This window comes from Dasypus novemcinctus, chromosome 19, assembly GCF_030445035.2.
Source record: "Dasypus novemcinctus isolate mDasNov1 chromosome 19, mDasNov1.1.hap2, whole genome shotgun sequence".
Classification (NCBI taxonomy): domain Eukaryota; kingdom Metazoa; phylum Chordata; class Mammalia; order Cingulata; family Dasypodidae; genus Dasypus; species Dasypus novemcinctus.
The window spans coordinates 71,172,120-71,193,570 of record NC_080691.1 but is presented as its reverse complement, the minus strand read 5'-3'; the positions used below and the strand labels follow the sequence as shown (position 1 = coordinate 71,193,570).

Sequence of the window (21,451 nt, the reverse complement as noted above, 5' to 3'; positions counted from 1 at the left end):
CTGCCAAAAGCGTTGGAAGCTGGGGGGGAACGACAATGACAGGCTGTCCCTCAGGAGTTCCCCACAGTCCAATAGTCAGCGGCAGAGGTCAGGGGTGGGTCATTTGGGGTGGGGGTGAGGTTAGGAGGGCCCTGTGTGGTTCAGGGTGAATAAAGTCCTGTGCCCTAGGGGAAGGCAGGTCCTGGAGGGCCTCAGATGTCAGGCTCACAGGCCCTTAGAGCCGGGGTGTTTGGGAAGGGTGACGAGATGGCGAGGGCTGAGGAGTGGAAGGGAGGGGTATGCAGAGGTTGTCATTTCCCATTTGGGCGGCTCAACTTGGGCCTCCCCTGAGGCACAGGAGGAATGCGAAGTGGCTGGGGTGCAGGAAGAGGCAGAATCTGGCCACATTCACCCAGGCAGTACACACTTACCGAGGCCTACAGGCGCCCCACCTGTGCCTGGCTCTGAAGGGTCCATCATTGGTCCTGGTATAATGGAGACAGAGCCCAGGGTAGGCATCTGAGCCTGTCACCATGGTATGGTAAGAACCCAGTAGACAAATAAGCAGGGAGATCAGGGAAGACTTCTTGGAGGAGGTAGTGCCAGAGCCTGTTGAACCAAATGCAAGGGGGACCTGGCGGAGGGGTCAGACAAGGGAAACACCATCAGATGTACTAGGGGATCTTTGAGGAAGCTGATGCAGAGACCAGCTGGGTGGGCAGCGAGCGAGGGCTCCCCAAGGCAGAATCCTGGGTAGGGTTCCCAGGGGACACCCATCTGAGATTGAGTCCTGGCTGGGGTTGGAGGAAACAGGGCCAGGAATGGCAAAGGCTTCCCAGGGACAGGAACTTAATTGGGTCCAGGAAGATGGTGCCTGGCCCTGCCCTCTGTGGGTCCACAGTGTGACCCCCAATGCTTGATCCCTGCCAAGCAGCAGGACACCACCCCAGTTAAGCATGAGGACAGCCAAGTCCCACGGGTTGTCCCAGCATACTCGGGGCTCCTTCGGGCACAGGCACATTCCCATCCTGCGGATTTCCAGTAAGGCTCCACCTTGGCTGGCTCTGCCCTGCTCCCTCATGGGACTGTCCCATGGCCTTGAGGTTCTGGCAGCCTGGCATGTCAGGGATCATCCCTTACCCTTGGACTCAGCATAGGATCTGGAAAGAAGTCCTCAGCTTGGCCTAGCTGGAGAGGAACATATTGGGTAATGGAGCATATTGGGCACCTCTTGGCTTCCAGGGTTGGAGCACCCACCTGGGATGGGGCCCTTTTCTACTCAAATCCAGGCTAGAAAGCAGCAGTGTCTGGGGCAGGAACCAGGCAGGACTTGGTGGTCTGTGCCTGACAGATAGTGGACTAGAGGACTGGGTGCAGGGACAGAGACACGGTTGAGGTCCTGCCTTGTGCTCTGACCCTCCCTTGCAGCCCCCACCAGGCTTCCATCATTCTTGGTGTGAAACCGGAGACCCTGTGGGAGGTGAGCTTCCTTCAGGGGCACCTGGGAAAGGGGTGGGCCTGGACTAGGACTGGAGAGGGGAAGTCTGACTGGATGGGGATTGGAAGGGCAAGGAATTCAGATGAGGATGTCTGAGACAGATGACAGGGTAGGAATACCAAGGATGGAGGGGGAGGCGGCAGAGGCATAAGCACCTGGAGAGGAGAGGACAGAATGGCGGACAGTCTCCCCTCAAGTCTTGGGAAAGGCTGCTTCTTCCTTGCAGACCTCTGCGGGGATAGCTGGCCTAGCGTTGGGAATCCCTGGTGGAGCCTGGCCCAAGGGACCCCTATCCCCGCGGAGAATCCTCTGGAGAAGGCCCGGGCCCACCTGCCGGCCTGACCTCTGCAGCGAGCCCAGGATGGGAAGGGCAGGAACGGCCCCAGCCGACTCCTCGCTCCCTCCTCCCCCAAGTAAGGCCCAGGTCCGCAGCCACCCGCGCTCCTAGAGCAGCGCCTCAGGGTGCGCAAAGTAAGATGAGGCGCCCTGTGGCGAGGGACTTTGGGAAGGGCGCCTCCGGTTCCGCCTCTCCGCCTAGGAGCCGAGCGTGGGAAGAGCTCCTATCTTTCGTCCATGATGGCCACGCACCGACTTATCCCCTCCGCGCGTGACCCACTGTGGCCCCTTCTGCGCCCAGTGTGTCCACGAACAAGCGGCCACGAAGACGCTCAGGTTCACGCACGCGGCTGCGGGCTGTGCTGACAGGCCTTCAGCGGAGCCCCGATTTGCCCACGTCCCGTTGCCAGCACCGCCCCACCGCCCGCCCCCGCGGCGACGGCGAAGGTGCAGGTGCGGGTGTCCGGGTTTTATTGCAAACTCCCGTGGCGCGATAGACTGCACGCGAGGTCGCGGAGCAGGACTTGAGGGAATCGGGGGCGTGTCCTAGGCCCAGGGGCGGGTCTGGAGGGAAGGCCTAGGCCAAAGGTGCGGGTCCGAACCGAGCCTAGGCAGGGGTGGAGCGCCTGGGCCAAAGACTGGGAATCTAGGAGGCTTAGGGCAGTGGAACTGGAGCCGAGCCCTAGCGGAGTGGACGGGGTCGAAGTGGGAGAGGTGTAACCGGAGGACAGGTCCTCAGGCAGGGGAGGGACGTGCTACGCAGGGTCCGAGGCGGGCTTAATGGAAGGTCTCCACCTCCACCACGGTCCAGTCGCCCTGTGGGGAGGCCACGTCGTCCGGGGAGAAGCTGGTGACAGAGGTGATGCTGGCCCGAGACTCGTCCAGTGGCGACAGCAGTTCGGCCCAGCGACCCAGTTCAGCGTCACTGAGCGCAGCCCTGGCGCTCCCCGCGACGGCGCCACCATCCGTGGCCCCGGGACCCCCGCCGCCGCCGCCGCCCGCCGCCCCCTCTGCCGCCGCCAGCAGCAGCGTCCGGCTCAGTAGGTGCTGCACAACGCTCGCCTGCAGCGCCCCCAGCGGCAGCTCGCCCAGGCGCGCCGGCTTCGCGCCCCGCGCGCCGGGCCCGGTCCCCGCCGCGGCCGCCGGCTTCCCGGGGCCCGCGCCCGGGCCGGGCCCTGGCTCCGGCGCGCCCGGGGCGGGAGGCGCTGACTCGGGCCCTTCTGCCTCGTAGATGGTGCAGAGCCCTTCGGCGGAGCCAGGCCCAGCAGCGGGAGGCCACGGCAGAGACGCTCCTGCAGCGAAAGGCGCGGTGCTGAGCGGAGGGGGAGGGCCCGCCCCAGCCCCAGCCCCGGCCCCGGCCCCGGCCTGCCCCGGCCCGCCCCGCCTCACTCCCGCTGGCTACCGGGAGCCGCTCACCTGGGGCGCCGCGGGCCACCAGCGGCGGAGCGGGGCCTCGGCTCCAGGCGGCGGGGTGGCAGGCGGCGAGGTCCGCGTCGGCGGGCGGAGAGGCCGTGGCACTACCCTCAGGCCCGCTGTCGTAGCCGCGCAGCTCTTCGGGGGTGCTTGTGGCGCTGCTGCTGTGGCCCGCCAGGTCCGGGCCGCTCAGCGTGCTGGAGGGGCTGCGCGAGGGCGGCGGCGGCGGGCCTGGGGCCAGCGCCAGGGTCAGCCGTGGGCCCGGGATCGGGGCATCCGGACCTGGGGTCGGCGGGCGGCGTGGAGCCTGAAGAGGGGGCGAGGCAGGGGGAGAGGGCGGGACCTGCGGAAGGGGTGAGGCAGGGGGAGAGGGAAGGCGTTGCAGAGGGGGTGAGGGGGAGGGCAGGGCCTGCAAGGATGAGGCAGGAAGAGAGGGCATGCCCAGCACAGGGGGTGAAGGAGGGGGAGAGGGCGGGTCCTGCAGAAGGGGCAAGGCAGGGGGAAAGGATGGGGCCTTCACAGGGGGTGAGGCAGGAGGAGAGGATGAGGCCGGCGCAGGGGGTGAAGCAAGGAGAGTGGAAGGGCCCTTTAAAGGGGGTCCGGCAGGGGGAGAGGATGAGGCCTTTGCAGGGGGTGAGGCAGAGGGAGAGGGAGGGTGCTGCAGGATGGGTGAGGCAGGGGGAGAGGAAGGGTGCTGAAGAAGGGGAGAGGCAGGGAGAGAGGGCATACCCTGCACAGGGGGTGAAGGAGGGGGAGAGGGCGGGGCCTGCAAAAGGGGAGAGGCAAGGGGAGAGGATGAGAACTTCACAGGGGGTGAGGCACAGGGAGAGGATGGGATCTGCAAAAGGGATGAGGCCACAGAAGAGGGAGGGCCCTGCAGAAGGGGTGAGGAAGGGGGAGAGGGAAGGAGCTGCAGAAGGGCTGAGGCAGGGGGAGAGGGAGTGTGCTGCAGAAGGGGTGAGGCAGGGGGGAAAAATGACTTCACAGGGGGTGAGGCACAGGGAGAGGATGGGGTCTGCAGAAGGGATGAGGCCACAGAAGAGGGAGGGGCCTGCAGAAGGGGTGAGGCAGGAGGAGAAGACGGGACCTGCAGAAGGGGCAAGGCAGGGGGTGAAAATGCAGCCTTTATAGGGGGTGAGGCCAGAGAGGGAGGAGCCTGCGGAAGAGGTGAGGCAGGAGGAGAAGGCAGCGCCTGTAGAGGGGATGAGGCCACCGAAGGAGGAGACCGCAGAAGGGGTGAGGCAGGGGGAGAGGGCGGGCCTTGCAGAGGGGGTGAGACAGGAGAGCGGGGGGCCTGCAGGGACAGCGAGGCCAGGGAAGGTGGGGCCTGCAGAAGGGGTGTGGCCAAGGGAGAGGCAGAGGAGAGGGCTCTCGGTTGCTGCAAAGACAGAGTGACCAGAGGTTTGGAAGGGACCAGCAGAGGGGATGTGGTCAAAGGAGCAGGGTCCAGCGTGGGAGATGTGGCCACAATATTGGGCGTGGTCTGGGAGGCGGGCGGAGGCAGAGGAGGAGCCTGAGGGGGAGGCGTGGTCGAGTCGGACGAGAGAAGGGGCGTGGCTAGGGGAGAAAGCGGGTTCAGCTGAGAAGTTGCTGGATAGAGAGGGGCCTGAGGAGGGGTCGTGGCTGGTGGAGGAGAACCCGGCGAAGTGGGTACGGCCAAGGGAGAGGGAGGAGCCAGGAGAAGAGGTACAGCTAGAGAAGCCTGGGTGGAGGGCACACTCTTCGGAGGGGGTGGGACTGATGGAGAGACTGGAGTGAGAACACTGGGTGTGCCCAGGGGAGAGGCGGATGCCTCCGGAAAGGCTGTACCTAGATATGGGGGTGCGGCTGGCAAAGGGGGCGTGGCCGGTGGAGAGGGTAGGGACTGCAGAGAGAGGGTAGCAGGGGGAGGAGGACCTAGTGGAGGGGGCGTGGCCCGGAGCTGGAGTTTGGGGGGCCGAGGGGGCGTGGCCGGCGGCGATGGAGGGGGCGTGGCCGGCAGCCGAGGGGCCGGGCTCCGGAGACGCGGGGCCTGCAGTGCGGTGGGACCTCGGGAAGAGGGTGTGGCCAAAGAAGAGGGCGAAGCGGCTGCTTTCCTTGGGGGTGTGGCCTGCAGAGGGCGCAGAGACTGAAGCCCTTTAGTCCTGGGCTGAGAGGGATGAGTAGGAGCCCGGACTATCCCACGGGGTGAGGCCTCGGGCCGGGCTGGGGAGGACAGAGGGGTGGCGCTGGAGCCCAGGGGGCGCGAGGTTGGCTTCGGGAGACCCCCGCCGGCGCTGGGCAGCCTTCTGGTGGCAGGGCTGGGCTCCGCAGCGCTGCTCACTGATCTCCTGGGGGCCTCCATCACGGGCCGGGTCTGAGCACTCGGAGCTGCCCGGGTGAGTCCCACCTCGGTGCCCACAACCCGGGTGCGACGACTGGTGACCGGGGAGGGGACACCTGGGGCGAGCCCGGAAGAGTCTGGAGGCAAAGCAGAGGATCAAGGGTCACCAATACCTCCGGGCCGACTCCTCTCACAGCCCAGGAAACCTTGCTCCTCCCCTTACCTCTCCTTGCAGCTGCACTCGGGCCACTTTTTCTGGACAACTCTAGGGCTTTTCCTCTGGCCACAGACTCCTCAGCAGGGGGCCGGAGCCCCTTCTGGCCAGGAGGGCCCGACCTGGGAACAGGAGGGACTGCCTCAGGTTGGAGTCCTAGCTCCTAGTTTGATTTCCTTCTCCCCCCCCAAGTCTCCATTTTCCCATATGTGAAAAGGGACCGTACCCTCTCTGCAGACCAATAATAGCTTCCACCCAATTTGTGCCCAGCGATCTGCAAATGCCCTCCCACCCAAACCCAAGAGTAAAATCTCAAGATTCCTAAGAGTGACAAACTCTTGCCTAGGGACCTGAGGAAGGGGGTTACCTGGTCATCCCACCGGCACGCGCGGGGCTAGAGGTAGAGCCCGGGCCAGGGGCCTTGGCAAGGACCCGCTCCCCTTTCCCAGCCGCTGGGAGTCTGGAGGCTACAGGAAGAAGGCCCGGTCAGAGTTGGCCTGGAAGGGCAAGGCAAGGGGGTGGGGGTGGGGTGGCGGGTGCCTCGGGAGGAAGGGGGAGGCGGGAAGATGGGGTGGGATGGGGATGGGGGAAGGAGGTTGGGGCACCTGTGCTCCGGGGACCTGTCCCGGCACTCCGCGTGGGTCCCACCCGGGGAGCAGGCTCAGGGAGAGCGGCTCCCCCGGTTCGCTCAGCCAGGGGCCTTCGTCCCGCGGCGCCCGGTCCTCGGAGGGTGGCGGTGGTTACTGGGAGAGAGGGCCGAGGAGACCCTGGAGGCCTGGGAGTCGGAAGGCCGGGAGGGCGAGCAGCCGGCGTCCGCGAAGCGGCCCCTGCCTTGGCTTTGTCCTTCCTGTCCATTCTGCACCTGATGAAACCACGGGCCCATCAGCATCCCAGGCCTGGCGCTCTGCGCTGCCTGCGGGGACCCTGCTGCCCTGCGGGAACCGCTGCTGGTGGCCTCGCCGCCCACGGGCACCCGAACCGCGGCCTCGGCCTAACCCGCTTCCCTCCCGCCCTCGCTCCACCAGCCCCGCGGCTTTGGCGTGGTCCCCAAGTCCCACCCGCACCGCTTTCCCCAAGGGCCGGGGAGTCTTGTCCGTCCCAGCCCGCCCCCCGCCCCCGCCCCTGCTACCTTTCAGGACCCGAGATGACCGCCGGCCTCGGGGACAGGGGGTTGCCACGGACTTCAGAGGAGGGGAGGGGGCGCGGAGCCAGCTCCGGCGCCCTCCCCGGCCCTCCCCGAGGGACTCCGGCACCTGCCAGGAGGAGGAGCGGCCCCGGCTGCCCGCGAATGGGCTCGGGGAGACAAAGAGCGGCGGCGGGCGCCCGCCCCCCTCCCCCAGCGGGGCCCCGGCCGCGCCGGTGCCCTCCACCTGCCGGGGCCGCGCTCACCTCCCGCGCCTGCCGCCCGCCTCTCGCCCGCGGGGGCGCCTGGGCTGGGGCGAGGCCGGAGCGCCGCGGCCGCCGGGGCCTGCGGGAGGGCAAGAGGAGGGGGCGGCGGTGCGGGGGGAGCCCGGCGCGCCCCGCCTCTCGGCCGCGGGCGGGGGAGTCGGGGGAGCGCGCGCGCTCGGTGGAGACCCGCGCGAGCGGCGGGCGGGAGCGCGCCGCGCGGGTGGGAGGGGGCGGCGCGCGGGTGGGAGGGGGCGGCGCGCGTCGGAGGGGTGGGGCGGCTTCTCTGGGGTCTGAGGGAGACCCGTTTGCGCGGCTCCCACCCGAGGGGCTCGGAGACCAGACGGATGGGAGCGGACTTGGGGAAAACCCCTGCGGTCTCTCCGCCCGGCCCCCTCAACCCCCACCCTACGACACCCACAAACACCTGCCCCGGCCCCCACCCCAACTACCTGGCGACCAAGGTCCTCCCGGACGCGGATAGGCTGGGCCCTGGCAACCAGGGGGTGGGACCATCGCGCTCCTGGCCCAACTGGCCAATCGGGCCGCTCGACGTCCCTCGTCCCTGTCTTCCCCCTCATCACCACGATGGAAGGGTGTCCCCCACCCCCCCACCCCCACCCCGTCCCTCCCAAATCCGAAGATTATTCCCAGACCCCCAGCAAATCTCCGCCGTGGTGCTGGTGGGGAGCTGCTGGAAGACATGCAGCTCCGGGAATTTAAAGGATGCGGGAGACCTGAGTTTGGGGAGGAGAAGCAAGGAAGGTGGAGAGAGAGAGACAAAAAAGGCAAAATCTGGTGAGCGGCGACCCTAGTCTCCTGCAGGGCAGGGCCCCTCCGTCCTCCACCCCCTCCCAGCTCACAGGAAGGGGGTGAGGTCCTCAGCAAAGGCTTTCTGGCAGAGCCAGGCTTAGGGCCAACAGGATTTGGAAGATTGGGAGGGGTCAAAACAGATGCAGGATGGAGGGGTCTCGGGTGGGAGGTATCATTTTGGTGACCTCGCCAACCAGTGTAGGGGCCCATAGGTAGGGGACGTTGAGGCAGAGGAGGCGAAGCGGCCTGCGCTGGCCTCCTGAAGTGCCCCCACACATACTGTGCTCTCCACCTCTAGGCCTCCTCTTTCCAGACTTACAGACACCCCGCCGTGTTCCAAGGAGCCAGCTCTCTCTGCTCCCTGCCCCGTCCTCATCATGCACAAATGCCCTCGCATGTGCACACACACACTTGAGCAGTCCATCCCTTCCTGGAACTCAGGGTGCTTCCGTGCACGGGAGAGGCAAGGATGGAAACTGGCACCCGCAGGACACAGGAGGCTGGCAGGGTGTGGCTGGAAACAGTTCTGTTAGTTGCTTCAGGCGTTGTGTCCACATTTGAGATTCTGGGGGTGGAAGAAAGAAAGGTGGTGGCATCAGGACTGAATGCCCTGCTTTGGCACCCACTCCTCCAGTGTCCTCTCCCTCCAGGCTTGGACAGGGACCACTTCAGAGCAGCCAGGGCATGCCCTCTAAATTGGATCCCTCCAGGCTGAGGCCTACCTAGGGAGCCCCTTCCCCCATAACAGCAGCGTGGCTCCCCTCCCTGCCCACCCACCAGCCTTGCCCTCCTGAGTCACAACCATCTGCCCAAATGCCTGCCCTCCTGCCTTCTGACTATGGCGCTTCCCCAGACCCAAACTGCTTTAAGTGGGATCTGCACTCTTTGCTCTTAAAAAGACAGTCTCCAGTCAACCATCAACAGGAAAACAGATAACACAAAACCAAAGTGGGCCCTGCCCTGGAATACTACTTAGCAATAAAAAGGAACAAGCTCGGGGGTGGGGCAGAGATTCTTGCCCAATATGCATGATGTGTACGAAGATGTGCACTTCAGCCTATGGTTGGAAACAAACACCCAGGTCATGTATCCCAAGGAGAAAAGCCTCTCAGAAGAGAGCAAGAGGCGAAAGGAGGACTGTGCTTTCTGTATAATTTTCCTGTAAACCTACAACTGGACTAAAAAAGTAACAAGCTGCTGGTACATTCCAAACACAGATGCATCTTAAAAACATTAAGCTGAACAAATGAAGCCAGCCACGGGAGGGGGGAAAAAAAAGCATACACTGTATGATTCCATTTATATAACATACTAGGAAATGCAAGCTAATCTTCAGTGACAGAAAACACATCAGTGGTTGCCTGGGGGCGGGGCGGGGGCGCAAGAGGGAGAATAACGGAACCATCCACTGCAGCCACTCTGAGATTCCTGACCCTCAGAATCTGTGTGAGATAATAAATACTTGTTGTTTTCAGCTATTTCTTTTGGGGGTAATTTGTTACTCAGCAATACATAACGGCCTCAGATTCACAGAGCCTTGGAAGCTGGATGTTATCCATGTTAGAAAACCACACACTGCCAATGGGAACGTAAACTGAGCCAGCCTTTCTGAGGAACCATTAGAAAGCATTTGAGTCTGTATGTCCTGTGACCTAGCCCTTCTACTCCAGTGCCACACCTGGGGCAGGTGCTGCAGCGTCTGCTGCAAATCCCCTCTGCAAGATGAGAAGCGTCAGGAAGAAGACACTCCCTGGCCTCCCCACCCGCACCCCGAGCAGCCCGTAGTCAATGACACACCAAAGTGGGTGGAGAACTATTTCAATTCCCTCACTTCTTGACTGGGACAACTTGGAGGCTGAGTCTATACCATCTCCTAAAGGCTCCCAGCAGAACTGAGCCTCAGCTGATCAGTGTCCCCGTAGGTCACCATCAGTGGCTTCCTTCTCTGCCCTGTCTCACTTCATTACTTCCTGGAATCACCATCCAGGTAATCCATTCCCTTGCCTCAGAGTCTGCTGCTGAGGGTGCCCAGGCTGAAGAAGAACCCCTGTGTCATTCACCCGCCCATCATAGAGGTATCTGAGTGGCTGCCCTGCACTGTTTTCAAGCGCTGGGGATACAGGAGGGAGCAGGAGACACGTGTCCGGTCCCATGGGGCTTAGGTTCTAGTGACCCCAGAGATTCCTGAACAATATGCGTGATGTGTATGAAGATGCTCATTTCAGCCTACGGTTGGAAACAAACACCCAGGACGTGGATCCCAAGGAGAGACGTCTCTCCAGAGAGAGGAAGCGGCATAATGGGAGATAACCCAGGCTCAAATGACCCCTCCCCTTGTCCCAAGCTACCATCTCACCCTGCCGTATATTCACAGCACTTGTCATAAGCCACTATTTTTTTTAAACACATCAATTTTATTGATACAAATCAACAAAGCATACAATTCATCCAAAGTGCACAGTTGATGGGGGTATTCGGCACAATCACATAGATAAACCACTATCATCTTGTTCCTTCATTTGCTTGTGTGTTCAGTGTCTGCATCTCCCATCCACTAGGACTGAAGCTCGGGGAGTGCAGGGTGGGGTTGTGGCTTGTCTAGGTGGTTGGCAGCTTCAGGGCCTCACACACAATAGGTGCCAAAAAAGAGCTGGGTTTTTTTGTTTTGTTTTTGTTTTTATTTTTATTTTTTTAAAAGATTCATATATCAGACAAGACGTTAAATTAAAAAATGTAAGCGGTTCCCATATACCCAACTCCCCACACCCCCCACTCCTCCCACAATAACAACTTCTTTCATTAGTGTGGCACATTCATTGCGTTTGAATACATTTTGGAGCACTGCTGCACCACATGGACCATAGTTTACACTGCAGTTTACTTTCTCTCCCAGTCAATTCAGTGGGTTATGGCAGGATATATAATGTCCTGCATCTGTCCCTGCAATGTCATTCAGGACAACTCCAAGTTCTGAAAATGCCCCAGTATCAAGCAGACCTAGGGCAGACTGCTGTGTCTCTAGAACTTGCCTTTGGGTTCAGGGGTTGGGGATCGAGCCCAAAAGGCCTCTTCCTTGGCTGGGTCTCACCCACCTGAGGCAACAGAGGAACCTAAGCTTAGGGGGACCCCAATCCTCAAGGCTGCAGGTCTCAGGCTGTCTTGGAGCTGGTGAAGAGCTTTGGCTCTTTTCTTCCCTACAGGGGACGGGGCCTTGCTATCTCCACCCCAGTCCCATTCTCCTTCCATTCCAGACTGAGTGCAGATCAAGGTCCCACCACCGAGGCCTGCCGGCTGCACTGCAAGATCTGCACGTCCAAGAGCCAGCTTAGGCCTCCGCAGGTGGGAGGAGAGGGTGGGGTGGGAAGGCAGGGCCTTTCTGGGGAGAACCTGGGCCTTTCAGACTGGAGCTCCATCCCCGGCTCCCAGACTCCCCTGGGCGCAGACAGGTGGGTGAGCACCCCTAGTCCTACCTGGTCCCAGAGCTCGGCCCAGCTCCTGCTCCCCCAAAGCCAGAGTGAGAAGGAAAAAGCTCCCGGCCCGCCGCAGCCCCAGGAAGGCACCCGTCTGCTGAGTGTTCACTGGTTGGGGGCTTTGAGGACCAGTGGCCCGGCCCAGCGGGGCGGAGATCCTCCCACACTCTCCTGCCAGTGTCTCTGCAGCTCGGCCCCAAGAAGGGCAGCCACGGATGACTCTGCAGCGCAGGGCTCTGGCTCCCTCGGTTTCCCCCAGAGCACCTGCGGCTGAGGCCTTTGCTCACATCGGGCAGAGAGGGAGAGGAGGCTGGGCTCTCCCTCCTCCCTGGACCACAGGGCACCCGGGTGGGGGTCAACCTGGGAGTGCCTGAGGGAGCTGGGTGCCTCGGGCGGAGGGCGGGGCAGGCCAGCTCCCGGGCTCCTGTCCCCGCCTCCCTGACTCACCCTCGCCTGCCCGGGGAGCTCGGGCGCAGGAGTCCCGGCTGCTCTGCTCCGCTCCCAGGTACCCGGGAGTTGGGCCCAGTGTCTGTCCCGTAGTGGTGAGTAGGTTCTCCCAACCCCTGGGGATGGGGTGGCAGGGTGGGGGTCAGGCTGGGAGCTGGGCGGAACTGCCCCAGGTCCAGTTGGCACCATGGTCTGGGCAGACCATAGGGGCACGCAAGTGGGGAGGGGGCAGGGGCTCAGTCCAAGGGGCGCCTGTCCAGGCCGTGTTGGCACCACGTGGCTCGACAGGCTGGAGTGAATCTCGAGGGGGTCTCAGCCTCCTCCCCCTTTCCTCAGCTGCTGGGAAAACAGTGACAACTCACCCCTGCGAGCCCCTCAAAACCTTAGAACCCTACCACTTGGGGTCCACACCAGTCTGCTGTCTGGTGCTCTTGAACCTCAGAATTCCCCAGGCCACCACGTTTGGGCAGGAGCAGCTCGGGAAAGTACCGGGCTATAACTCCACATGCCTGGGGTCTGACTAGGGGTGAGCCTTCCCCACCCACGACCCCAGTTTCCCCACTCTGGACCTTACCCCTTTAGGATGGACTACTGGTGGGGGTTGGGGGCTGGGCCAGAAGCACCTATTACCGCCGCCACCAGCAAGAACTTGCCTCTAATATCTTTGGGGCCATCTGGGGGCTTGAGGACCTGAGAGAGGGGCTGAGGCATGGATGGGTGGCAGGCGGGCACCCACTCCCAGACTGGCAGGACCTCCCAGCCTAGCCATCTTCTCCATCACTTCCCTGCCCCACCGACCCAGGCTCAGAGGTCCGTTTCCAAAGCTGCTGCGTCTCGCTGAGAGGTTCTCTCCCCAGACAGAACAGAGTGGAAGCAAATCAGACAGGGGCCGGGGAGACCAAGCATATATTATTTCTCTGCCCTGCCAGTGGAAAACAAGGGTCCTAGCACCCACGCCTCCTAGAATTGGGGAGAAAATGACGCATTTGAGGCATCTGGTGGATGCAAGTTGCGTTGTTGGTCTTAGCTATTCTTTTCTTCTGGGACCCTGTTCAGCGAGCGCTTCTTCCTGGGTCCTCCGCCTCCGCCCCGTGGAGACCAGGGGGCCAGCCCTGTGCCTGCAGAGACTTAATGGCAGGCTCGGGGAGATCAAGCTTGAGTCACGCAGACAGATAATGATAACCCCCGTGTCTGCCTCCGGTGCTGTGTATGTCTACCCCATGTTCTGTGTGAGTGACTGTGCCATCTGCTCGGGGCCCTGGCTGCATCTTTCTGCTTTCTTGCCTGTAATTGTGGGCAGCAGAGCTCAGGATACTGAGAGATGGGTCCTGCAGGGTGGCAGGGACAGGGGCAGGCGGCCAGGTCCCTGCCCACGTGTGGCATTTCTGCCCCAGCCCGCAGGCATTCTTCTTAAGTAGAGCCAATGAGCAGAATGTCCCTCGCGGGGACCTGACGTGGCCGGTGACCACAGCCAGAAGAGCCAGTGGCCAGAACTGAAAGCGGGTGTTAGGGCTGCCAGTCCTGGCTCTCCCCCTGGCTTGGTGGCGCGTGTCCGTCAGATGCCCTGGGGACTGAGACTAACTGGGAAGCACGTGTGTTTCTTTCCTGGGCTTCTGCTTCAGCCCAGGAGTATAACTGAGCAAGAGGCATGGCCCGTGAGAGGAGCCAGCGAGCGAAGGACTCCGCATGAGTCAGGGTCTGAGTCAGGGGGCCCATGAGGCTGGGAACAATGGAGAACCCATGCATGGGCAGGCATGTGCCTGCCCCCTTGCGTGCCAATCCCTGAACTGAGGTGGGAGCCTCAGAGGGGATTAAGGGGTGTGGTGGCCTGCCCAGCCCTCAGCCTGGTGGGCGAGGTCTGCGTCCTGCAGGAGCCCTGACACCAACACCACCTGGCCAGGTCCTCACCCAGGAGACATTCCAAGACAGTCAGGGAATATGGGGGGCAGGAAGGAGAAGAGTGGAGGGATCTAAGTGACTGGCTGAGACAGGCGACCGGGGTACGGCTTCCCCAGACCCCTCTCCAGGAGACAGGTACGAGGCTAGAGAGAAGCAGCCCGCAGCCCAGACTCTCTCCTTCCTTGCTCAGCCTGTGCCCAGGGACAAGCTGTCAGGAAGAGGACAGGAGCCTCCAGGAAACCTGCCCCAGACGACAAGGGAAGCGGATTGGTGAGGATGGACGCTGGGGCCGGCCTGGGAACCCCTTCGGAGGCGGCTGCCTCCTTCCCTTCCCCGTCGTCCAGCCTTGGGGGAGGAGGAGGGAGGGTCCCAGGCTGCCACAGGGGATGATGTCCCAGCTTGTGGCTCGTGCCCTGGAGTGACCAGAGCCTGGCTGTGTCTGGAATAATGATACCTTGGTCTGAAAGGAAACCCAGGGATAGACAGAGTGGGCCGACCAGGCCACAAGTGCACCCCGAGCGCCTGAACGTGCTCCTTCACCCCCTGGGCCTGGGAGCCCAGGTGGCTGTCTTTTCATCTGATTCTGGGCTCCCCAGCACTCTAGAGTCCCAGGTGTCCTGCCCCCTCACCCTCCCCAGGGCTGATTAGCCTTCAGTTTGGCCACTCCCTGTCCCTGGGGCTCTAGTAACCAGAGCCAGGCTCCAGCCGGCTTTTCCAGTTGGAGGGTGGAGGTGGCGCCCGGAGTGTCCCTGAAGGGGGGTACTCCCAAGCCCACACCCGGAAGTCCTGAGCCTCAGCCGCTCTCAGGTCCACGGTGGTGAGGTGGTGAGAGCAGGGGCGGGCGGGGGGGGGGGGGGGGGGGGGGGGGCAGGACAGGGTGAGAGGGCCCCGAGGGAGTGCTGTGGGCCTCCAGCGGCAACGGTGGGAGGGGGATGCCTGGGTTTCAGAGACGGCCACACAGGAACACTGGGTGGCAGTGGCCCTGTGGACCTGCCACTCCTGAGGGCTGGACAGAGTCCCTTGGGGCAGGGGTGCTGGGGGCACGGGAGAAGTGGCGAGAGCAGTAGCTGCGCAGCCCTGGGACACAGGGGAGGTCTGGGCCAAGGAGGCCAGGCTAAGAGGGAAAGCGGTCAGCTGATGGGCTCTGCAGGATTTTGGCAGGACGTTGAGCAGGTTGGGGGCAGAAGCCCATGTCCTCTGGCTCCTCAAGAGACCCCACTGCCAGGCGCTCCTCCCTGCAGCCCTTGGTACCCCCCACCCCACCCCCGCCTTCTCTTCTCCTATAGGCAGGATGATCCCGGTGGCAGAGTTCAAGCAGTTCACGGAGCAGCAACCTGCGTTCAAGGTGCTCAAACCTTGGTGGGACGTGCTGGCCGAGTACCTCACCGTGGCCATGCTCATGATTGGGGTCTTTGGATGTACCCTCCAGGTAAGAGCATGGCTGGAGCAGATGGGGGGCCTCCAGGAGTTGAGTGGCTGGAGGTGGGGAGTAAGCCTGGGGGGGCACGCCAGAGAGGGTCCTGTTACCAGAGGAAGGGCAGGGAATGATTATGGCCTAGGAACGAGAGTCCAGCTCAAGACAAAACTATTTTTTTTAATCCATTTCATTTATTGCATTTTTCAACCTCAGAATTATTAGTTGGTTCTTTTAATAATTTATATATACTTCCTTATTTTTAATTTTTTTCTTTTTAAAGAACTTTTAGATTACAGAAATGTTACATCAGAAATATATGGGTGAATAAGAAATTTTAAAAAAGAAAAACAAAACAAAATATATGGGTGAGAGCTAAGACTTTTCTTGTTTACTTGTGTTCTGTTTTTTTATTATTTTTATTGAACCAATGAAAATGCTCTAATAATGATTGAAATGATAACACAAAAATATGTAACTATACCAAATACCATTGATTGTACACTTTGTTTTTTAATGTATATATACTTAAAAAAATTTTTTTAAAGATTATTTATTTCTCTCCCCTCCCCCCCACCCTGGTTGTCTGTTCTCTGTGTCCACTTGCTGCATCTTCTTTGTCCGCTTCTGTCGTTGTCAGCGGCACGAAGAATCTGTGTTTTTTTTTGTTGCATCATCTTGTTGTGTCAGCTCTCCATGTGTGGGGCACCATTCCTGGGCAGGCTGCACTTTCTTTCCCACTGGGCGGCTCTCCTTACTGGGCACACTCCATGTGTGGGGGGCTCCCCTATGCTGGGAGCACCCCTGCATGGCAGGGCACTCCTCGCACGCATCAGCACTGCGCATGGCCAGCTCCACACGGGTCAAGGAGGCCCGGGGTTTGAACCGTGGACCTCCCATGTGGTAGATGGACGCCCTAACCACTGGGCCAAGTATGTTTCCCTAAAAAAATGTTTAAAACATACTTAGATTACATAAATGTTACATAAAAAAATATAGGGGGAAGTGGACTTGGCCCAGTGGTTAGGGCGTCCGCCTACCAGATGGGAGGTCCACAGTTCAAACCCCGGGCCTCCTTGACCCGTGTGGAGCTGGCCCATGTGCAGTGCTGATGCGCGCAAGGAGTGTGCTGCCACGCAGGGGTGTCCCCCACGCACGGGTGTCCCCCGTGTAGGGGAGCCCCATGCGCAAGGAGTGCACCCCGTAAGGAGAGCCGCCCAGCACGAAAGAAAGTTCAGCCTGCCCAGGAATGGCACCGCCCACGCGGAGAGCTGACACAAGATGACACAACAAAAAGAGACACAGATTCCCAGTGCCGGTTATAAGGATAGAAGCGGTCATTGAAGAACACACAGCAAATGGTCACAGAGAACAGACAACCTGGGGGTGGGGGAGGAAATAAATTTAAAAAATAAATCTTAAAAAATATATATATATGTATGTAGGGGATTCCCATATGCCTCACTCCCTAACCCTCCTGCACTTTCCCACATTAAAACACCCTTCATTAGCATGGTACATTTATTACAATTGATGAACATACTGAAGCATTGCTCCTAATCATGGACTATAGTTTACATTATAGTTTATACTTTGTCCTGAACAATTTTACAGGTTTTGACAAAAGTGTGTAATAGCCTGTATCCTCCACTGCAATGCCATGCAGAACAATTCCAATGTCCCAAATATGTGCCATGTTACACTGATTCTTCCTTCTCCCTCCCCTCCGAATGTCTGGCGGCCACTGCCTTTATATCAATGATACAGGTTCTTCCATTGCCTGAATAAATCTACTTTAGTCCATAATTGCATCCTCCCCTTACGTTTGTTCATTCATCAGTCTTGAGGATTTGGGCATGGTGATGCCTACTCTGTTTCTGATTGAGAGGGGGCTTCTTCCATATACTTTTATGACACTCAGGTTCATCCCTGTAACCTAGGAAGTGCTGTTGTTACCAACTCCATTTTTTTATACAGACACTGATGCTCAGAGCTCTAGCAAATTCTACCAGGGTTGCAGCCAGCTGGGGGTACCTGCCTTTGGCCTGCTTCTTTTGCCCCAGCTGCTCTGGCCTCATCAGCTCCCTGGCCCTGTTCTTTCCTCTTCCCTGCCCCCAGGTGACGCAGGATAAGATTATCTGTCTGCCCAGTCACGAGCCCCGGGAGAACTCATCGGAGGCCCCGTGCCAGCAGCTGTTGCCGCGGGGGGTCTCTGAGCAGATGGGGGGCCTCCAGGAGGTAAGTGGCCTCAAAAACAACCTGGACCTGCAGCAGTACAGCTTCATCAACCAGTTGTGCTACGAGACAGCCCTCCACTGGTACGCCAAGTACTTCCCCTACCTGGTCGTTATCCACACCCTCATCTTCATGGTTTGCACCAGCTTCTGGTTCAAGTTCCCTGGCACAAGCTCTAAGATTGAGCACTTCATCTCCATCCTAGGCAAGTGCTTCGACTCGCCGTGGACCACGCGGGCCCTGTCCGAGGTCTCTGGGGAGAATAACAAGGGCCCTGCTGCTGGACGGGCAGCAGCAACTGTGGCCGTAGCAGCGGGGGGTGTGCTGGGGAAGGCAGGTGAGGGCGAGAAGGAGAGGGCGGAGCCTGAGAAGGTGGTGACTGAGCCACCAGTTGTCACCCTGCTGGACAAGAAAGAGGGTGAGCAAGCCAAAGCCCTGTTTGAGAAGGTCAAGAAATTCCGTGTGCATGTAGAAGAGGGCGACATTCTGTATTCCATGTATATCCGGCAGACGGTGCTCAAAGTATGCAAGTTCTTTGCCATCCTGGTCTACAACGTCATCTACGTGGAGAAGATCAGCTTCTTGGTGGCCTGCAGGGTGGAGACCTCAGAGGTCACGGGCTATGCCAGCTTCTGCTGCAACCACACCAAGGCCCACCTCTTCTCCAAACTGGCCTTCTGCTATATCTCCTTCGTGTGTGTCTATGGAATCACCTGCCTCTATACGCTCTACTGGCTCTTCCACCGGCCCCTCAAGGAGTACTCCTTCCGTTCTGTGCGGGAGGAGACGGGCATGGGCGACATCCCTGACGTCAAGAACGATTTTGCCTTCATGCTACACCTCATTGACCAGTATGACTCGCTCTATTCCAAGCGCTTTGCTGTCTTTCTCTCCGAGGTCAGCGAGAGCCGTCTCAAGCAGCTCAACCTGAACCATGAGTGGACACCTGAGAAGCTGCGGCAGAAGCTGCAGCGCAATGTCTGGGGCCGGCTTGAGCTGGCCCTTTGCATGCTCCCAGGGCTGCCGGACACCGTATTCGAGCTCAGCGAGATGGAGGCACTCCGGTTGGAGGCCATTGGCGACATCACCTTCCCCCCAGGCCTCTCGCAGCTGGTGAACCTGCAGGAGCTCAGCCTTCTGCACTCGCCTGCCAGGCTGCCTTTCTCCTCTCAGGTCTTCCTGCGGGACCGGCTGAAGGTGATGCGCATCAAATGTGAGGAGCTCCGGGAGGTGCCCCTCTGGGTGTTTGGGTTGCGCAGCCTGGAGGAGCTGCACCTGGAGGGACTCTTCCCCCCAGAGCTGGCTCGGGCAGCAACCCTTGAAAGCCTCAGGGAGCTGAAGCAACTTAAGGTGCTGTCCCTGAGGAGCAATGCCGGGAAGGTGCCTGCCAGCGTGACAGATGTAGCCGGGCATCTGCAGAGGCTCAGCCTGCACAACGATGGGGCCCGCCTGCTTGCCCTCAACAGCCTCAAGAAGCTGGTGTCCTTGCGGGAATTGGAGCTGGTGGCCTGCGGGCTGGAGCGCATCCCACATGCAGTCTTCAGCCTCGGCGCACTGCAGGAGCTTGACCTGAAGGACAACCACCTGCGGTCCATCGAGGAAATCCTCAGCTTCCAACACTGTCGCAAGCTGGTCACACTCAGGCTGTGGCACAACCAGATCACCTACGTCCCTGAGCATGTGCGCAAACTCAGGGGCCTCGAGCAGCTCTACCTCAGTCACAACAAGCTGGAGGCCCTGCCCGCCCAGCTTGGACTGTGCTCCAGCCTCCGCCTGCTGGACATCTCCCACAATGGGCTGCGCACCCTGCTGCCCGAGGTGGGCCTCCTCCAGAACCTGCAGCACCTGGCTCTCTCCTACAATGCTCTTGAGGCCCTGCCCGACGAGCTCTTCTTCTGCCGCAAGCTGCGGACGTTGCTTCTGGGCTACAACCACCTAAGCCGGCTTTCGCCCCATGTTGGGGCCCTTGGGGCCCTCAGCCGTCTGGAGCTCAAGGGCAACAGGTTAGAGGCACTGCCAGAAGAACTCAGTAACTGTGCGGGGCTCAAGAAAACCGGGCTCCTGGTGGAAGACACCCTTTATGAGGGCCTGCCAGCAGAGGTGCGAGAGAAGATGGAGGAGGAATAAAGCCAGGGTGGGGTATGTTGGAGGGGGCAGGAGGCCTTCAGATGCTTCCACCCCAGAATCTCTACCACTGACTTCAAGGAAGGTGGCCATGTGGGTCCATGCCAGGAGAGGAGGGGCAGACATGGTAGCTTGTGAGGCTCAGGCAAGATCCTGGGACTGGTTTGTCTGGGGAGAAACAGGAAGCTGTGGATTTGGGGTGGAACCCCACATGGAGGGATTAACTCAGTCCAGAATTTCTAGGCCAAAACCACACCTGTGTCCTTCACTGGCGGGCCTGCCCCCAGCCCTGGGCCAAAACTGCTACCCTCCCCTGTATATCCCAGTTCAATCAGTGCCATATGTGGGGGTGGGGCACATCCCTCTCTCCCCAGCGAAACAGCTTACATCTGGGGTTCTCTCCCAAGGAGGGGTCAGAGACAAGGGATCAACCTCTACCCCCCACCCACCCACACACACTTTGAAGCTAATCCCTTATTTATCAGTTGTTTGCTACGGATATGACCTCAGAACAATGATTCTCACATTTGGCTATGCATCAAAATTGCCTTGGGAAGCAAGTGGGAGACATCTCAGGCCCCACCCCTGAAAGACTGACTCAGGAGGTCTGGGCAGGGGCCAAAAACCTGCTTAAGACTCTATGTTGGAAAACACTGATCTTAAGAATAGATATCTGAAAATGTCCAGAGCAGCGATTCCAAAGACTTTCTAGGTCCTAGACTCTTTAGGAATGCAATGAAAGCTACATACCTCCTTCCTCAGGAAAATGTTCGTGCACACATACAAATTCTGTAAACAACTTTGGGTAGTCCATAGATTCCCCTGAGTGTTCTTTATGGACTTCCCAAGGTCTGCAGATCCAGGTTAAGTAGCTGTGGAAGCTAGTTTCTGAGGACAGGCAGGGACTATGTCTATTGAATGTGCTTGTGTGAAAGAGCATGTATCATCGAGTGCTTAATAAAGAATGATGGGGAAGCAGACTTGGCCCAGTGATTAGGGCGTCCGTCTACCATGGGAGGTCTGCGGTTCAAATCCCAGGCCTCCTTAACCCGTGTGCAGCTCGTCCATGCACAGTGCTGATGCATGCAAGGAGTGCCCTGCCACGTAGGGGAGCCCCACACGCAAGGAGAGCCGCCCAGAGCGAAAGAAAGTTCAGCCTGCCCAAGAATGGTGCCACACACATGGAGAGCTGACACAACAAGATGACACAACAAAAAGAAACACAGATTCCCGTGCCGCTTACAACAACAGAAGTGGACAAAGAAGAACACGCAGCGAACAGACACAGAACAGGCAACTGGGGCGGGGGGGGGGGGGGGCGGGAAGGGGAGAGAAATAGATAAATCTTTAAAAAAAATAAAGAATGATGATTGTAAGAATAACACTGGTCCTCTTCTGCCCTTGTCTAAGCTTTCCATGTTACTAGACCAGTTATAGGCAAGCAGTGACAGCCCCATATCAGAATCAAGGGTGGGAGTCTCAGGTGGGAACTCTGCAAAGGGGAGAGGAGAAAACTTAGCCAATGAGATGGAGACATTAGATAGCCTTTTCTGCTTTTTTTTTTTTCCTGGAGGACCCCTTTCCCTCTACCTTTCCTTCTATTCCATCCAACTCCACACTTTTGTGTCTGCCCAACGAATTGTCATCTGAGGAGGCCCACAAGTCTTTTTTTTTTAAAGATTTATTTTTTATTACCACCACCCCCCATCTGCTGTGTGCATTCGCTGTGCGCTCTTCTGTGTCTGCTTGCATTCTTGTCAGCAGCACCAGGAATCTGTGTCTCTTTTTGTTGCGTCACCTTGCTGCACCAGCTGTGTGTGCTGTGCCACTCCTGGGCGGGCTGCGCTTTTTTTGTGTGGGGCGGCTCTCCTTGAGGGGTGCACACCTTGTGCACAGGGCTCCCCTACGGGGGGACACCCCT

At 59.7% G+C, this 21,451-nt stretch overlaps 2 protein-coding genes across 5 annotated transcripts; one reads left to right on the top strand and one right to left on the bottom strand.

Moving 5' to 3' along the window:
• Positions 1–2,267: 2,267 nt before the first annotated feature.
• On the bottom strand, positions 2,268–7,082 carry PRR36 (proline rich 36). The gene is made up of 6 exons (XM_058281904.2): positions 6,872–7,082; positions 6,348–6,604; positions 6,110–6,209; positions 5,752–5,864; positions 3,230–5,665; positions 2,268–3,105 (listed from the first exon to the last, which is right to left on the bottom strand). The coding sequence occupies exons 2-6, from the start codon at positions 6,595–6,597 to the stop codon at positions 2,591–2,593; spliced, it is 3,414 nt and encodes a 1,137-aa protein (XP_058137887.1). The 5' UTR covers positions 6,598–6,604; positions 6,872–7,082; the 3' UTR covers positions 2,268–2,590.
• Positions 7,083–11,871: 4,789 nt separating this feature from the next.
• Positions 11,872–20,830, top strand: LRRC8E (leucine rich repeat containing 8 VRAC subunit E). Of its 4 annotated transcripts, XM_071209954.1 has the most exons (4): positions 11,872–11,953; positions 13,948–14,027; positions 15,044–15,186; positions 17,290–20,830. In XM_071209954.1, the coding sequence occupies exons 3-4, from the start codon at positions 15,049–15,051 to the stop codon at positions 19,531–19,533; spliced, it is 2,382 nt and encodes a 793-aa protein (XP_071066055.1). In that variant the 5' UTR covers positions 11,872–11,953; positions 13,948–14,027; positions 15,044–15,048; the 3' UTR covers positions 19,534–20,830. The 4 variants fall into 4 exon arrangements, with proteins under 4 accessions (XP_071066055.1, XP_058137886.1, XP_071066054.1 ...); XM_058281903.2 differs by lacking the exon at positions 11,872–11,953 and having other exon boundaries at positions 13,854–14,027; XM_071209953.1 differs by lacking the exons at positions 11,872–11,953; positions 13,948–14,027 and adding an exon at positions 14,467–14,564.
• The last annotated feature ends 621 nt before the right edge of the window (positions 20,831–21,451 follow it).